At 35.2% G+C, this 18,093-nt stretch overlaps 1 protein-coding gene across 4 annotated transcripts in view; it reads right to left on the bottom strand.

The window, feature by feature from the left end:
- Positions 1 to 18,093, bottom strand: part of RAPGEF2 (Rap guanine nucleotide exchange factor (GEF) 2) — a 168,650-nt gene that overhangs the window by 66,648 nt on the left and 83,909 nt on the right. Inside the window, exon 1 of one of the 4 annotated variants that reach the window (XM_008578800.1) lies at positions 13,958 to 14,011. The exons of the other annotated variants lie outside the window; for them this stretch is intronic. Within the exon in view, the coding sequence (XP_008577022.1) occupies positions 13,958 to 14,011 (54 nt within the window). Of the gene's footprint in view, positions 1 to 13,957; positions 14,012 to 18,093 lie in introns of those variants that run through there. 4 annotated transcript variants of the gene reach the window in all.

Below are 18,093 nucleotides of genomic sequence, written 5' to 3'. Positions count from 1 at the left end.
GCAGCTCTACTTGCACAAAATCACTTAATAAGTGAAGCAAATTTTTGAAGTACTTAGAGGAAAATTTAACAGGAATTTTTCAAATTAACTATGATCTTTTATGAGCTATTTTGCAAACCAGTACCAATTTATAAGAAGTAGTTAATGAAGGATCTTAAAGCAAATCATAAGTGATCTCAGACGTCCAACAGAGAATCATGTTCTATGAACTTAAAATCAGATAAAGAAAAATAAAGCTCCAAATCACCATCAACATTGTATCTAAAAATTTTAAAAAGGAAAATTTTGTAGCTCGAAAAGCAGGAGTTGAATTCATGGATGATCTATGTGTCAGACCGTGTGCCAGGTATGTGATCCCTACATTATCTATGAAGTATACAACATTACTAGCATTTTACAGACCACAAAAAAAAAAAAAATGCCTACATTATCTATGAAGTATACAACATTACTAGCATTTTACAGACCACAAAAAAAAAAAAATGGCTTAGAACATTTTAGCATTTTACAGACCACAAAAAAAAAAAAAATGGCTTTGTTTACTGTCACACAGCCTCAAATAATAGCTGGAGTTCCAACCCGTACATGAATGACTCTAGAACATTATAATCTAATATTGATAACTGTCATTAACATAGCGTTTTATGGTTTGTTACAAGATACGAAAATATGTACTCTTTTTGTATTTTCCTTACTTAAACCTCAAGTTTTCATCTGTAAAATGGAGAGAATCCCACTTTGCTCCTAATATTGTTTGATTATTAAAGAAAATAAGTACTTAGCAAATTGTTTACAACTATCACTGTAAGCATTAATAATCTCCAAAACAATGTTTTGAAATAGACCAGTATTATAATCATGATGTTTACTATGAAGTGAGAAAATAAACTCCAAGAAGTTAAATGACTTGTTTAACCATTGCACACCCAGTCAACATCAGAAGAACGATTCAAATCAAAGTTTTTATACATAAAGTATTTTATTATTTCACTATACAAAAAACCTAGTGGAATAGTTTCTTTCTACTGCTACATGGGAAGGTCCACTGCTGAAAAAAAAAATCAAAGGACTTTGTTTTAAATATCCCTATTAGCACACTTGAAGATGATATACAATGAGCACTGTTAATGGGTTTTGCTACACTATGATGTTTCATAATGCATCCCCTTTTGCTCTCAGGCTCAGGACAACACTTCAAAACCACTCATTAAATGTATTATAAACCAACTGAAGGCAACATATTTTTCTATAACAGCTTTGAATGACACTTAAAGGAGGAACACTATGAAGAAAAGAAGTAACATATACCCAACCAGCACTTGATACACACTCCTTGAAGGAAGTGCTCTAGGCCTGCCTCCACCAACACCCCACCCATCATCAGCCCACTAGACTCTCTACAGAAAATGGAGACTGAACCCACGGCCACTGGCACTGCCAAGAAAGGACTGTTGTTAACGCAAGAAGGAACATAATCATTGGATTTCAGGTCACTATGCTGTGGACAGATTAAAATATATTTTAATATAACTTTCTAAAAGGTATAGTTATTTTCCATGGTCCCGAGAATAGGTGTTTTAGTTGATAGGGGTTAAAGAAACGTCAAAATTGTAATAAAGATTGACCTAATTATTATTTATTTACCTGTATTTTAAATGGCTCGGACAATGTTGCTAAGTCTGTCTGGCTGAGAAAACTCCTTCATCTGGCTATATGCTAAAATTAGCTCCCTATAAATTACTTATCTAACTGGAAACAAATTAAGCAAGCAATCATATCATCCAAAGAGTAAGTCAAAGCAGGATTCTTTTCCAAATTCAAGTCTGAAAACAGGATAATGTGAAAGACCTCTGGAGAACCAAAGGGATGGGAAATCTCAGATAAGCATGGCAACCTTCTCCTAAAAGGTTACCTTAAAAAAAGAATAAGTGCATGTAAAGAGTTAATAAGTTCTTCAAAACAAAATTGTATTCTTACAATTCTGGCAAAGCTTAAAGGGGAAGAAAATATACTGCTTTTCTTTCTATCAACATCAAGTTACTCTACATTTTATGATATTGATGGTAGTAGTTACTATATCACATATACGAAATCCTTTTGAAACTCATACTTTAAAAAATCTATGCTGCATGTAGAGGGAGGAATAACCTGTTCTCAAATTTCTGATGAGAATTATAATCCACAGAACACATAGAAAACAAAAGTAATTGTCCATCCTTGCAACTCCATACTAAAAGCAAAGTTTACAGGTACTTCATGTAGCTTCTCAGAATAGGTCGGTGGATGCGCATGTCTGTATATACATGTGTGTTTGCATAAAAAAGACTGCCCATGGCTCCACTATGTATTAGCTGTGTGACTTTGGGAAAGTTACTTTGCCTCGTTTTGCCTTGATTTCTTTATGTATAATAAGGGGACAGCACACTTACACTGTTGTGAGGATTAAACGAGATGATAAATGAAAAGCTTTTAGAACACTGCCTAGGACATAGGAAGCCTTCCATTTTAGCTGATGACATTAATACTGTTGCTTTTCTACTCTAATACTGACTTAGTAAACAAAAGGTAGCTTGCCAAGTATGGAACTGTACAGGGGGAAAAGGCAAATTAACTTAAGGACACATTATTGAAGCTAAAGGAAAACATCTAATGCCCTGTCTTTGGTCCACTTGCATGACAGATTTAATTTTTCTTACCTCCTGGATAATGGAGGATAAACAATGCCTACAAAAACATAGGAATTGTACTTACTGTGGGCCATGCATTACTCCAAGCACTCATTTAATCTTCACACAAACCTATTATGTCCATTTTACAAAAGAAGATTCCATGTTAACAGGGACACACAGAGAGTGAGTGGTGAAGCCAGATTATAAATCCAAGTTCCTGGCTCTGTAGCCCTCCTCTGACCACTATGCTTCAGCTTTCACTAATCCCTTCTCTTCACACAACTTTCTTCACAAAGGTTACAACTGGTCAGATTACAGCTTTCACAATCACATGAACAAACTATTTCCTAATTGGGTTATTTTTATAGATGGGTTACTAGGAGTAGTTTCACTTTCTAAGTGAGATTTCCCCGTTCCATCCACTGCTAAATTCTGAGAGCTCCTGTGGAACCCTAGGTAGCTACTTCAATATAATTCAGTATTCAGGTTCCATTGGGGTAGGAATGACAGCACCACCATAAATTAAAAGAGTACAGTATTTAAACCAATACAGGAGCAGATCATTTTCAACCCCATTTCATCTTGGCCTTCTTCAAACCTTATATTCTAGCTCTTCTGACTTTGGTATGATAACACCACTCTCTAACCAACTGAGCTAACTGACCAGCCTTCTGGATGACTCTAATGTACTGTTCAAAATCTCCGAAGTCCATCTGCCTGCAATGCCTTTATTCCCCATGTCTACCCATATCCACCTGGGGGGGGGGGGGCAGCTGCCCCCTTCACATTCCTCAACTGGACCCCATACATAACACTTAGTGCACCCCGGGGGGGGGGGGGGGGCAGCTGCCCCCTTCACATTCCTCAACTGGACCCCATACATAACACTTAGTGCACATGTCAGCAGGTCTCTTACCTACTACTGTTCTATGAGCAACTCTAAGACAGGTGCCAAATCTTATTCACAATCAAATAACCAAGACAAGTGAATCTTGACACTGCATTTTCCTTGACAAGTCAATCTCTGATAAGTAAACTGGCAATATATAATATATATACATAATATATAATGGTATATATCTAATTCCACAACTATTTGCACCCTACTATTTTAATATACAAATGTAATTACATTAAACAGAGAGTGTTCAATATACTAATATAAATGTGATAATAGCTAATACACATTTCATTGATTCTAAGATTTTATTTCATTTTAACATCTTTGAAATGGGGATCCATCTCACAATCAATGAAAAGAAAGTACTGGGTCATTTAAAGTAAGGTGAATCAATCAATGGTGTCTTAGATTTGATGAAAAGTGACATTTTCATTAAAATACCTACAATCAAATTTTTGAGGAAAATAATCCAAGGAATTCTTGATCCTTCCATGGGCTCCCATAATATAGTTAGAAGTGAGTCAACTATGTCCAGATTAACAGAGATGGGTTGACTCTACTAATCACCCTAAAAGACCATACTCATGAACATTATAATACCACAGTGGTACCCTAGCAATACCACACAATTTTATTTTATCATATCCAACTGTTAATGGCTTTCCTATTATTACATGGAACTATGTCCAGATTAACAGAGATGGGTTGACTCTACTAATCACCCTAAAAGACCATACTCACGAACATTATAATACCACAGTGGTACCCTAGCAATACCACACAATTTTATTTTATCATATCCAACTGTTAATGGCTTTCCTATTATTACATGTATCTACAGGGTAAGACCAAAACTCCTTGACTTGGCATTTAAAGGCTTCTGCAACCTGACCCCTCATCACCCAACTTTCCTCCAGTTGCCCCTCCAACTCAGCCAAATTTATATTATTACATGGATCTACAGGGTAAGACCAAAACTCCTTGACTTGGCATTTAAAGGCTTCTGCAACCTGACCCCTCATCACCCAACTTTCCTCCAGTTGCCCCTCCAACTCAGCCAAATTTATCTACTCATTGTTTCTCGATTGCGCATAAACACTTTCGATTCAATGCTTTAACTTGCTCCCTTTGCCTTGCAAAAAATTCCTCTCATTTCCTTTTTTCTTCACATCTTGCTTTTGTCCTGCCATTATTTGTGGTATAAGTCAAGTCTTATTTCCTCTTTCGTGGACTACTCAAATTGCAGGTTAACGTTCCTGCCTGTGTGTTCCTATGTATTTTTTGTCCATACCGCTCACCTAGCATTCAAATATATGCTACTTCAGCCAAATGCAACATTTTCAAACCATATTTTTTAACTTCTTTTATAGAACTGTGAAGAAAACCCACAAGAAAACATTTAAAATATGCTATTTCATTATTAATATTCTCTTCTCACAAAGCAAATAAGCAGAACATATAATTTTAAAATAAAACAAAATGAAACTTCTCAGATGAGAAAAGGACAAAAGTAATGTAAATAAGGTTTTGTATTTTTTTTTTAACCCCTATGTATAATTCTTATTTTATGATTATTTCAGAATGCTGCTGTGGTAGTCAATGGGTGTTTTCATGTAAAAACATATTTCTTTTAACCTGATTTTTAATATCAATACAGATTTACTTCATTTCTGATTAGCCACACATTTACTAAGTACTCAGATATGTTAATTTGTAACATTTTATTAAGCTAACACTAAGACACTTTAAGAACTATAATCTATAGTCTCCTCTTTTGACTTAAAGAGAGCTTAAATAGCTTTACTCTGAGAAAAAAACTAAAAAACAAGTAAAGTGATCCACATTTCTTTTCCTACAGCAAAATGAACTTTTCATGTAATATTACTACTGCCAATTTTTGTGAGGTTTGTTATTCAACAGTCTTGCTTTAATTCTTATTTCTATCTAGTTGTTAATTTTTTTTCGGAGGGAATAAAAAGGATAATGAAGGGTAGAGAAATCTGGGGATATGCTCAACTAACAGCAAAAAATTTTAGTGAGAAAAGGCTTATGGTACACATCAGAAAACAGAAGGAAAGAAATGTTGTCATATGTATTTTTATTTTCTTTAGCTAAGCTACTTGAAATTTCACTTCTCTTTCTTTGACACTTTAATACTAACTTCCCATATCTTAAAATTTTGCATAAACTTGAAGAAAAGCCCTATGGTATAAATATAATATGCTTTATTAAAATCATGCTGCATTCGTTTCCATATTTATGGGAGAATTCTAACACTAAATAAAGTTCTTAAGTAAATAACTTTCCCCTAAATGTAATATATATTATAAAATATATATCATGTTATATATTATATATTAATAGACAATAAATATAATTATATATGACACTTTAAAACTTAAAGTTGACCAAGCAGCTTATGATAGAAGCTCCATAATAGTTATAATGTATCTCTTAAATTAGTTGTCCTTAAATATATCATCTACATATATTTTGAGGGCAAAAAAATCTAGAGGAAATACCATTACCAGACTTACACTATAGTATAACATAAAAACATCTATATAATAAAAAGATTTATACCAAAATGTTAACAATGGTTTTATCTGGTAGTGTGTAGTGAAATTGTTATTCTTTTTCTGACCTTGCCTTTTCTATCTTTTCTTCAGTGGACACCTATGTATTTTTTAATTATAAATTATGCACAAGACTAGCAACAGACAAGCCACAGTCAAACTGTTGCCTGAGTAACCATAACACAAACCAAAACAGGCATTATTTTTATATTTAGAGAAACATTATCCCCAAAATAGTATGACTTTGACATTTAATTATTTCCATTAATTATATTCATTTAAACAAGAAATAGGAAGCCTTACAGATTCATATTTTATTGCCACTTAAACAAACGTATACTTTTAAGAAAACAAATAAGTGAAACATTAATTAGCCATAAAGAAAAGCTAATTTCATCCCTCACATTCTTAATCACTGAAAACCTGGAGTATAAATTACACTCATCACTCAACTTTTGCCACCCTTCCCCACTCTCACCAACCCAGCCACTCTAGGCCTAGTGACTACAAAATCCTATGAAATCTTTACTGACAAGGAACTCTAAGCAATCTTCTTTTTCACTATTATTAAAGGTACTATAGTACCTTTAATAGTTCTTCTCAGTTCCATGATACCCAGAAAAACTATATGCTACAATACTCCCACTTAATTCCAAATATTCCTTAATTACTGAGAAAAACCAAAAGGAGTGCATCTACTTATTAAAGAGTAAAGATGTAAACAAAGAGTAAAAATGTCTGGTTTACCCATTTTTTTTTCCCTAGAAGAAAGGAAATCAAAAGATTACAACTCCACAGCTTTTTTACAGTCATGTTTCACTGTCTTCCTTGATCATGAAAAGTGTGATGATGTGTTCTGCCACTTTTCATAAAATTAGTGAAATGAAGACCTATTGAAAATACCCCATAATAAGATGCCTCTATTGTAATCTGTATTTTTAAGATATCTAAAAGAGATGTAAAAAAATAAAACATCTATCACAACAGATAGGGCATATGTCCCCCCAAATTAACCTGTACTAATAAAGTAAACCAAGCAGAATTTTAAATTCTAGCTTTTTCTCCATATCTAAATTAGAAATGAGGTAATGGATTTACACTGACACTCACCCATATACAAAATACACACATCTATATAGATATATGAGTAGAAAGAAGGGGAAGGAGGGTATGTTTCATTTTATAATCAAGCCAAGTCAATATTATAATCAAATGATGTATTTCCCCAGATTTCACTAAAGAAAAATGTGACCTTAGTAACTGTAAAGAAAATGTTCAGACTGTCACTTTAACAATCATGTAAGGCTGATCCATGCCTACAATGTCTCTGAAAACAGCCTTTATGAAGAACATCCAGTATAAGTTATAAAAGAGGCCCTGTTGTACTGATATGGAATGAAGAGATCTGAAGCATACGGGAAATATTTATATAATGACTTAAGAGTAAAAAAGAAACATAGACAAGAGATGACGGAAAAACTATGCAGATATGACACATACCACAGACTATGCAATTAAATAAGATTATTATATGTCATACACTTGCATACAGCATATATATGAGAAAGTAGAGAGAATAAGACATAACTACAGTTGATTCTCAAACAACATGGGGGTAAGGACACCCACCCCCATGCAGTCAAAAATCTGTGTACAACTTTGGACTCCCCCAAAACTGAACTAATAATAGCCTATTGTTGACCAGAAGCCTTACCCATAAAATAAAGAGTCAATTAACACATATTTTGAAAGAAAATGTTATCAAGCATAAGGAAGATAAAATACATTTACAGTACTATACTGTATTTATCAATACTGTAAATTTATGTCATCTATTTATAAGATGAAAAATACACAGCAGCAATTGCAAGAGATCCCTTTTTACTGCCATACACAATTTACAGGACAGACAAACTACTCACACAGAGATAATTAGGGCCACTTGGTGTTTTAAGCAGATACTCGCAACGCGTGAGCTCGCTGCAATAGCAATGGGAGGCTATGAAATTATTACAGTAGTACAGTATGTTCTACAATTAATTTCATGCATTTATGATTTAATGCTGCATCTTTACAGTTCTTTATATTTCTCTTGATTGCAAATGGCACCATGTACAGTCCATGTTTGTGTGCGTAAGTTCTGATAAATTTCAACCATAATCCAAATAAAATACATGGATAATGATAAAATGGTTATTTGACCTACTTACGAAAGGCTTTCAAAAGTTTACAAAGAGTGATACAGACATGACAGTAATAAATTATTCTTTCTTTTTTTTTTTTACCAGGCATATAAAGTAAGCATTAAAAAGTATTTCATTAAGGATTTAAATTTACTATAAAAATAATTTTTATATGATTATTGTTAAGCACAGGAAAATGAGGAAAACTGAAGCATCACTCTGGAAGAATTCTTAGCAGATTACCTGAATAAAATATTTGAGAGTGTGGTCAGGCCTAAAATCAAGAAGATGGACTAAAGAAATTCCAGGTTATGCTTAAGGGATAATTATGCCTATAAGACCAAAGCATATAGAGCATGTGTTTTGGTACAAATTAATTATCAGTATTTCAATCATATAAAATATGATATTTAAAGTGAGAAAGAAAAAAACCATGATTAGTTCTCTTACTATGGTTAATAAAGAAGAAATAGGGGAAAAATACGTTTGTGTAAGGAGAAGAATATAGATTACAGAGGGCCTTAAATAACTGACAGAAATTTTGACAATATGTTTAAGTTATATTCCAATCCTTCTTGGTTAAGGGACTTATGAAATAATGAAATTGGTATATATGGCTACAAACAAGTCATGGCCAGCATGAACCTAAAAGTGATTATGAAAAGGTGATCATGAATTGAAGTTGCACTCTGTGATATAAGCAGGGTTATATCACCAGGGCAGAAACTAAAAGTGATTATGAAAAGGTGATCATGAATTGAAGTTGCACTCTGTGATATAAGCAGGGTTCACCAGGGCAGAAATGGGGGAGACGAAATAGCAGGCTCGGCGCTCCCCGTGGAGCACAAGTAGCCATGGGCAGACAGTCAGAGGAGGAAAAAGCAGAGGAGGATGAGGCATGGAGTTTATGTTTAAAGAGTTAAACAGCAAAAAGGAGAATGGCCATGGCAGGGCCAAACACAGAAAAGCAGAATGAGGGAGGAATTAGGCTAAATGGCATCTATTCCTGATCATCCCAACTCAAGTTTCAAGACACTTTCAAGAAGGACAGATGCATCATTGACTGAGCCAAGCAACAGAAAGTTTTATAAAATAATTTTGACAATGATATTGTTGCTCTTTTAGGTTAACAGTCCTCTGAATGTCACACATGCCGTGAAAAAGAGAGTAGTGGGCAAAAAGCAAGCACTTTTTTCAAATTGTGTATTCCACAAGCTAATACCAGCTCTCCTAATTATACAGTCTGCACACTAAATTTAGACTAAATCTGGCCACAAAAGGGAGGTTATCACATAAGTATGTGGTTAAAACAAGGGTTCCAATGATGGCTCTACCACTTACTAGTGATATGTCCCTGGAAAAAATTACTGAATTTTTTAATCTCAGTTTCCTCATCTCTAAAAAGGTGATAATACGTCTTTTGTGAGAGGGTTTTTGTAAGAATTGTCCAATAATATGTAATATAGTGCCTGCCATACAATAAGTGCTTAATAAATGGTAGCTACTGCAATTTATTCCCTACATTTAAGGAAGGCATTTTCTTATGTATACCACTTGTATTACTTGATCATGCCTTCAGGTATGATTTATTATAAGTAAAGCGCACCACATAAATCAATTTTCATGAAATTGTAAAACTGCAAAACAGGTTATCAGTTTGATAGCATCAAATTAATTTACTTTAAAGTGATTTATTTTATAAATTTACAAAGCCTCAAAGTCACCCTGTTTTGCAGAATTTTCAAAGGCATCAGAGTTGGGCAAAAAGGGGAGGGAGGGGTTCCATGATGAGAAACAAAACGGTTAGTAAATTGAATAAAAAGACTTTTAATACTATCCTAACATTTTCCCCAACTTATCGAGCCTATAAAACAAAACAGTTATAGTACCATGTATACAACTAGTGGTCCCACCGGGGTCTTTTGAAAAATGCAGTTTTATAACATACTTCTGAAATGTTAATAATCTCCTCTCACTTTCAAAAATCACAAGATTTTTATATTTTTATATTTACAAATTCACAAGATTCCTCTAAAGACTAACTGAAAAGCACTGCGTGATTATAAAAATACAGTCAAGTACCGAGTGCATTTCTGGTGACACCCAGGTATTCATCTTAGTGTTATCAACTAACCAAATAGAACAGGGATGGGGAGGAGGTATGATTAAAATATGTAAAATTTTAAATGGGTGTTAAAAGAGAGTTAAATGAGATTCCACTAATCCAAAATTCAAATAAATGACAAATCTAACAATATTTATTACACAGCTATTATGTGCCAGAAACCGAGATACGCACTAAGACAGAAAATTAATAAATAATAAAAGCCCACAGGCTCTGAAAAATTCTGACAAAGAAAAACAATTGAGTTCCCTACTTGTGCCCAAACATGTCTCCCAAATTTAATGCTTTTTTCAGTACTGCACTCCTTTCTGGAGTCAAAGAAACAAAACCACATTAAAAGCCACAAACTTTTCAAAGAAGCAAAACTGGAAGTATTTGTGAATTTAGTAAATTTTACTCATTTGAAATTAGCTCTAACATTATTCTCTAAAAGCCTCCTAGACTAGAAGAGGGGCATTCTCACTCATTTTTGCTCAACACCTGTTTACTGAGTCATCCATTATGTGAGAGCCAGAGTAATTCTCTCTTATTCAACTCCTCACATAGAGTTAAAGTTTTTGAGGTCTGATTATTAAACAGCCAAAATCTAGATAACCAAAGGACTGGTCAACAAGTACACAGCAAGATCTTGATACAAGCTGCTAACTCTGCTGCATATCTCTGGTATAGCAAATTCCTGTATTTCAACTTCCAACAAAAGTTATCATCAGAAATACCACTCACATGTTTTCTATAAATTGCTTGATCCAGAGTTACTTTACGGCTAGTGTTACCTTTGTCATAAGCATTACCCTACATTTTAGCAAAATAAGAGTATAAAGCACTTGTCAGGAAACAAATATACTAATAGAATAAGGTATCAGATATCTAGTCTATACACTATTTGGTATTATCTGTTCCAATGGCTCTTATTTTCAAAATTCTAGTAATCCTTTTTCCTTTCCCTGCCAACAGTTTTGAAAATTTTCTTTGTTCATTAAATTTATATTATTTATATACATTATTAACATATAATATATAATTTATATTATTATTAAATTAAATACTCCATGCATTTTGAGAAAGGATATAAGAAAAAGGTAAATAAGGAGCCTGTAGTTTAAATTTTGTTTCTAAGGTTTCTCAAGTATAGTTTAACTAATACTCTTACTTTTATCTGGAAAAATCACGACTACAGAGGAGCTTAATTTCAAAAGTCCTTTTTAATAAAATCAAACTACAATGGAACGTCTCTATAACAACCTTTCCTAATAGTGAAATTAAGTATAAGGCTGGTCTTTTTCTGGATCTGATCCGAAGAGATTTAATTAGTGAAGTACCACAAGGACCTCATTATGAGGGGGCTGGGCTCTAAGCACTGTATCACAACATGCTTCCAACACAGCTCCTGCTGTAGTAAGAGTCACTTCATCTAATAAAATTTCTTAAATTTAGTTAATAATTTTGTTCATAATGATAAAAAAATTAATCCATAAACCTAAGAATTTAAATATTCTAAATTCATGGCCGCCTATCTATAAATATTCAAAGCCTCAGCGATTTACAGTCACTTCATCTAATAAAATTTCTTAAATTTAGTTAATAATTTTGTTCATAATGATAAAAAATTAATCCATAAACCTAAGAATTTAAATATTCTAAATTCATGGCCGCCTATCTATAAATATTCAAAGCCTCAGCGATTTACATCCATTTTTTAAGCTTAACATCTCATCGTTTTTAGAATACGTAAAAGAAAATTCCTATACCCTAATGTAATAACCTGCTCGATGCTAGGATGTAGAAGTAGACATTTCAAAAATACTTAAAACTTCTATGTAAGCTGCCTAAATTTATGCATTTTCATTTGGGGGATTTTATATATGTATCAATCAGGTGAATTAGTGTGATGGCAGAAAACTTCCAACATGGTGATATAAAAGTAGCACTGTGAGAACTCACTTTCCTGAAACAGAAGGTTCTAACTTGGTGTTAGGCATAGAAAAGTGTTTGTCACACACAGCAGTAGCTGCCTATGGGACTTCAGCATGACAAATGCATAGATGACTCATGGGATCAATTATAAAGAAGCAATAATTTTTCTCTGTGGCATTAAAAAAAATCCTATATTTTATCACCAATTAATACATGTTAAAAAGTCAGATGAGTCCCACTGATTATTTTATTACCGAATTAATAACCAAAGCTCTATCTCCCTCATTCAAATCTACATGTGAATTCCTCACTACAGATTCTCTGTTTCAATAACCTTTCTCATGATCTCTCATTAAATTCAACTTCAAAAACATTCTTTAAAAAATATTCAATTAAGTTAAATCTAAATTGTCAAATTTTAGTTTCTTATTATAAAAATCATCTGTCTATTATTTCTCAATGTCAGTGATTTTGCTTTAAATGAATTGTTGATCTTGTTTAAAATTTTTTAAATTACAACAAAATTGGAAGAACAAGACAGCTGTAACCTACCCTCCCTCCTCCAAGCAGACTATTATACCCTCTACAAAAATTGTTTTCCCTGAAGAGAAAGAGCAACAATTCCCATTTTAAAGCAGTTCCCTATGACGTGCTATCAAAGCCCAAGCAGCATTTGCGATACTTACTGAATGTTTCTCCTGCTGGCCCATAACTCCATGGTTAGCTGGGATTGCTAGTGGTTTCATAATGAAGAAACATATGCTGAACTGAATCTACACATCATGTACCAATCTCTCACGATGGCAAGTCACCCTCTATAGCATTAAATTAAAAGAAAAAGAAAAAAAGGGGGGGGAGGAGGGAAAACCAAGCTGCAGCTTAAAGTGTCACTACTGGTAAGCTTAAAAAACCCTTCACACTTGTAGACCAGAAAAGGAATCCGAGCAACGGTGTTCGTCTCCATTTTTATAACATTGTAACTCTAACCATCTTAGGCTATCACAAGACTGAGAAAACCTCATACAGGTCTCAGTCTTCCAAGAGAACAAGATCATTTCTGAGATTGAAGAACAAGAGCCAAAAGAAAAGGAAGAAGAAAAAAAAAAAAAAGCTAAAATGGCTGACTGCACACAGACTCTGCTCAAAAAGGCTTAATACAGAATTATATTAGTCAGGGTGGTATAAGAACAGTCTCTAGTATTCAGTCAAGCATTGTTAATACTCTTGTTTCATTTGCAATCACACATACAGACCCCTCCAAGCAAGAAAAAAAGAAAAAAGAAAAAGAAAGAAAGAAAAAAATCAGGGCAGAGCGTGTGAATCGGGACCTCCTCCCTAGCTGCTAATGATGCTGACAGAGTGGTGACCAGTGATCTCTGTCCCACTCCGCTAACCAAGTTTGCACAATTAATCTTAGCAGCATGACACTGATGGACATTTAATTTAATGATGTCTGTCCCTCACACTCAACACAAGCATGCCTGCTAGGAAGAGAGTCACTAACAGAAACACAGCACATGCACACACAAAATCTCAAGAATCATGAGTCTGAATGCAATACACCAATATAATTACATTATTGTGCTTACTTTGGAGGACCATGGCTGCAGGCAGTTGGCATAGCAACGCACAAGGAAAGCCATTTCCTGGGTAGAGAGAAAGCTTCCTTTTCTAAATAAAAAATTCCTCTTAGGAAACAAACGGCATTGCTGCTTCCTGCAGAAAGCAAGACACTGTAGTCTGTCTCTTAACCTGCAAGGCTCACACTCAATGCAGTTCTAGTGATGTAAGTGGATTTCTCTCCCACCCTCCCTCTCCCTATATACACTGAAATATTCAGCTCAAACGGTACACACATTCCATAAGGCTCGCCCCCTCCTCTACTTAACCATTTCACTCATTAAGGTATCGATGGACAATTCAGATAAAGTAACAAGCTCTTGCCTGTATTATATCAGCGGCTCTAGGTTAAGCAAGTCTCAGAGGGATGGAATCCATTGATTGCTGACTCCAAATAATATCATTGAAGACAGGGTGGGAAGACGGAGCAAGGACTTACTTGAATAGCTTTGAACTAAAATATGATTTTTCACCAAGGTAAAGATAAAGAAATCAATGTGACCTCTACCCCAACCTTCAAATACCGCTCTTCTACAGTAAACAAGCATCTATCAAAAATTTATAAAATGCACACTTGACAAAGCTTTGTATAAATTTAGAAGATGTGATTTTCACAAACACCCATACATACACACACATACACACATGCACATATTGCCTTGCAAATAATATAAAAATAAACTCACCCAGGTATTTTTTTTCCTTAAACCAAATCAAACTTCAAGAGACAGTTGAAATTAAATCAGAATACATTATTCTGCCATAAACTCTTGATTTCACCTAGGTATGCAGGTTATTTGAAAGACCGCATTATAGTTGACAAGTAATAAAGACATTTTAACACGGAAACATTGGTCAGTTTCTCACAATCAAATCTAGCTATAAATGGGATTCATAACAAAAAATAGATATGGAAAATCTAGCATATTTAATAATTGACTTTAGAACTGTCAGTACTTTCTAACTTGTGTTTCTTTTCAGTCCATCTAGGGACTGCATCCACCCAAGTCTCCTTCCTTTTTCCCCATATCTAAAGGCAACCATTCCCTCTACATCCCTATTTTGGATCCTTATCCCCACTCATCCCCACCTCTTTTTTAAACTTCTTGTATTATTCATTGTCCCTTTTCTTTCATACATATTTAACCTCTCTCCCACAACCAGAGGTCCTCCCCACCAGCTTTTTTTTTTGTGACCGGTAAGGGTATCGCAACCCTTGGTTTGGTGTCGCCCGCACCACGCTCACCCAGTGAGTGCACCCTTTCATACATATTTAACCTCTCTCCCACAACCAGAGGTCCTCCCCACCAGCTTTTTTTTTTTGTGACCGGTAAGGGTATTGCAACCCTTGGTTTGGTGTCGCCCGCACCACGCTCAGCCAGTGAGTGCACGGGCCATCCCTATATAGGATCCAAACCCGCGGCCTCGACGCTTCCAGTGCCGCACTCTCCCGAGTGAGCCATGGGGTCGGCCCCCCACCAGCTTTTAAATGTTCAGGTCTCTCCCACCCCCAAAACGAAACAAAAACAGAAACCTTCCCTAGACCCTATATTTTCCTATGGCTACAATGTAACTTCTTGTCCCACTTCACAACCAAATCTACTGTGTCGGCTTTTATCATTTCCTCATCCCATGCACTACTCAAATTATTGGCCATCATGATCCTTTTACACAATTTATACATCTAGAGTTGTCCTTAACACCTTTCTCCATGTCCAATCCATCACAATGTCCCCTAATTAAATTTTTTAATTTTTCTCAAATTTAGATTTCTCTTCATCTCTGCTGTTATTATCCTACTCCAATCAGTATTTTTTTCTTTGAGAACCACAAAATTCTCATTAGTGAACTCTCTACTCTCTGGATTCAATTCTAAGACCATCCACACGACCCATTTACCATACTACCTCCTGAGATCTTTTCAAAACTGAAGTCTGATCATTTCACCATCAAACACTGAGCCCCTTTTACAAATTAAAAACACTTCAATGGCTTCCTTCTGCTCCTGACATAAAGACCAAAACCCTTATCCTAGTCGCAAGACTTATACATTTTCCAGACTTATACCATGCTCATGCTCATTCACTGCACTCCAGGTTGCTTAGGCTGCTCTTGCTTCCTTGATGGGCAGAAGGGCCTTTGCACATGGTTTTTCCTTTGCCTGAAACTCTCCTCCTCCCTTCCTTTCCGGATTGATTTCCCTAGTGCCCCAAAATCACATTGGTGAAATGCCCTCGGAGTTCTCATGATAATGTTTATCTCTTCACTGAAGCACTTATTTATTATAGTTATGACTTTAGATTTAATCATGAGATTATTTAAGCAGTTAAGTGTCTGCTTCCCCCGCTATACTCTAATCTCAACAGTGGCTGGTGCCATGTCTGGATTTAATCATGAGATTATTTAAGCAGTTAAGTGTCTGCTTCCCCCGCTATACTCTAATCTCGACAGTGGCTGGTGCCATGTCTGTTTATGAGCACTACTGTACTTGCAGCACCTAGCATGGTGCATGTTGTAGCTGCTCACATTTTTGTTGAATGAATGAAACCTCCAGTGACCAAGAATGCACATGGGCAAGACCATATCTGATCTTCTAGGCTAGTTTCTGTCAAATCCAAATACTTTTTTATAATAGACATAATTAATGATTTAAAAGTAAATGGCACCAAGAAGTGAAAGCCATATGGCACCAAAAGGTAAAAGCAACCCAGTGTCTATTGACAGATTAATGTATAAATAAAATGTGGTTTATACATACAATGGGAAAATTCAACCGTAAAAAGGAATAAAATTTGGTTACATTCCACTACATTGACAAACCCTGAAGGCATCAGGCTAAATGAAATAAGCCAGTCACAAAAACATAAGTACTGTATGATACTCTACTCAAGGTACCTAGAATAGTCAAATTCCTGGAGACTGAAAGTAGAATGGTAGTTATCAGGTGCTGGGGAAAGGAGGGACAGGGGAATTATTGTTTAACAGGTATGGAGTTGCAGTTTGGAAAGACGAAAAACGTTCTGGAGATGGATGGTGGTCATGTATGCATAACAATGGGAATGTACTTAATGCCACTGAACTGTACACTTAAAAATGGTAATTTAACCTTATATGTATTTTCTCACAATAAAAAAAATAAATGGCAACTAAAGGACTAAATAACCACGTTTTTACATCTTCCATCTAGACCATGTCCCACCCATCCATGTGCCAAAAATTCCTCCCCATGTTTAAATCAAATTACCTAATGCTGATGATGTCTGACCTTCTATGTAAAGGTTTCCCATTGTTTGCCTCTCTCTGGAAAAATGTGTCACTTCTCTCAAGAAGGAAACTAACCTAATCGGGGAACCTGATAAATGAAGTAAGAAAATCACACATCCTCAGGCACTGATGCTTTTCTGTGCTGAGACCTGACATGATCTCTCTTACAGCCTAGCTCCATGTCTACAACCTACATGTCTTAAAACTCATGATTGTTAATACTGAGATTTTATTATCCACACTATCTTGTACATTGAAACACAATTACTCCAGGTTATAAAATGCCAAACACTGCTAAGGAAATAAAATATAAACTCATAGTTTAGGAAAATACTACATTATAGATTTTAGACAAGAATAAATTACATGTACCTTGAAGTAGTCCTAATTTAGGTTATATTTGCCCTATTCCTTAACTATCTAGATTTAGCAAGTAGCATTAAATAGATCAAGCTAAGAAAAAGAACCATGTAACAAATTTCTGCCCTGTGTCAAAAACATCCAATGACTTTTAAATTATCAGTCACAATGCTCCAAAAGATTGAGATTGCATAATTCAGGAAAATACTTCATAAAAGGCTTTCCATGCCAAATTTAATACCATTGTATTCATTTATTTTTTTTCATGTAAAGTACTCGCTTTCTGGGGGCCGGCCCGGTGGCGCACTGCTGCAGTGCGCCGCCTGGGAAGCACGGCAGGCGCTCCCGCCGAGGGTTCGGATCCCACATACAGACCGGTTCCCGCTCACTGGCTGAGCAAGGCGTGGGAGCAACACCGAGGGTTGCGATCCCGTTGCCGGTCCCGGTCCGGTACGGGCGCGACACTGAGGGTTGCGATCCA

The sequence above is a fragment of the Galeopterus variegatus genome, unplaced genomic scaffold (assembly GCF_000696425.1).
Source record: "Galeopterus variegatus unplaced genomic scaffold, G_variegatus-3.0.2 Scaffold1760, whole genome shotgun sequence".
Classification (NCBI taxonomy): domain Eukaryota; kingdom Metazoa; phylum Chordata; class Mammalia; order Dermoptera; family Cynocephalidae; genus Galeopterus; species Galeopterus variegatus.
The sequence above is the reverse complement of the archived record's forward strand: the minus strand, read 5'-3'. Positions and strand labels throughout refer to the sequence as shown.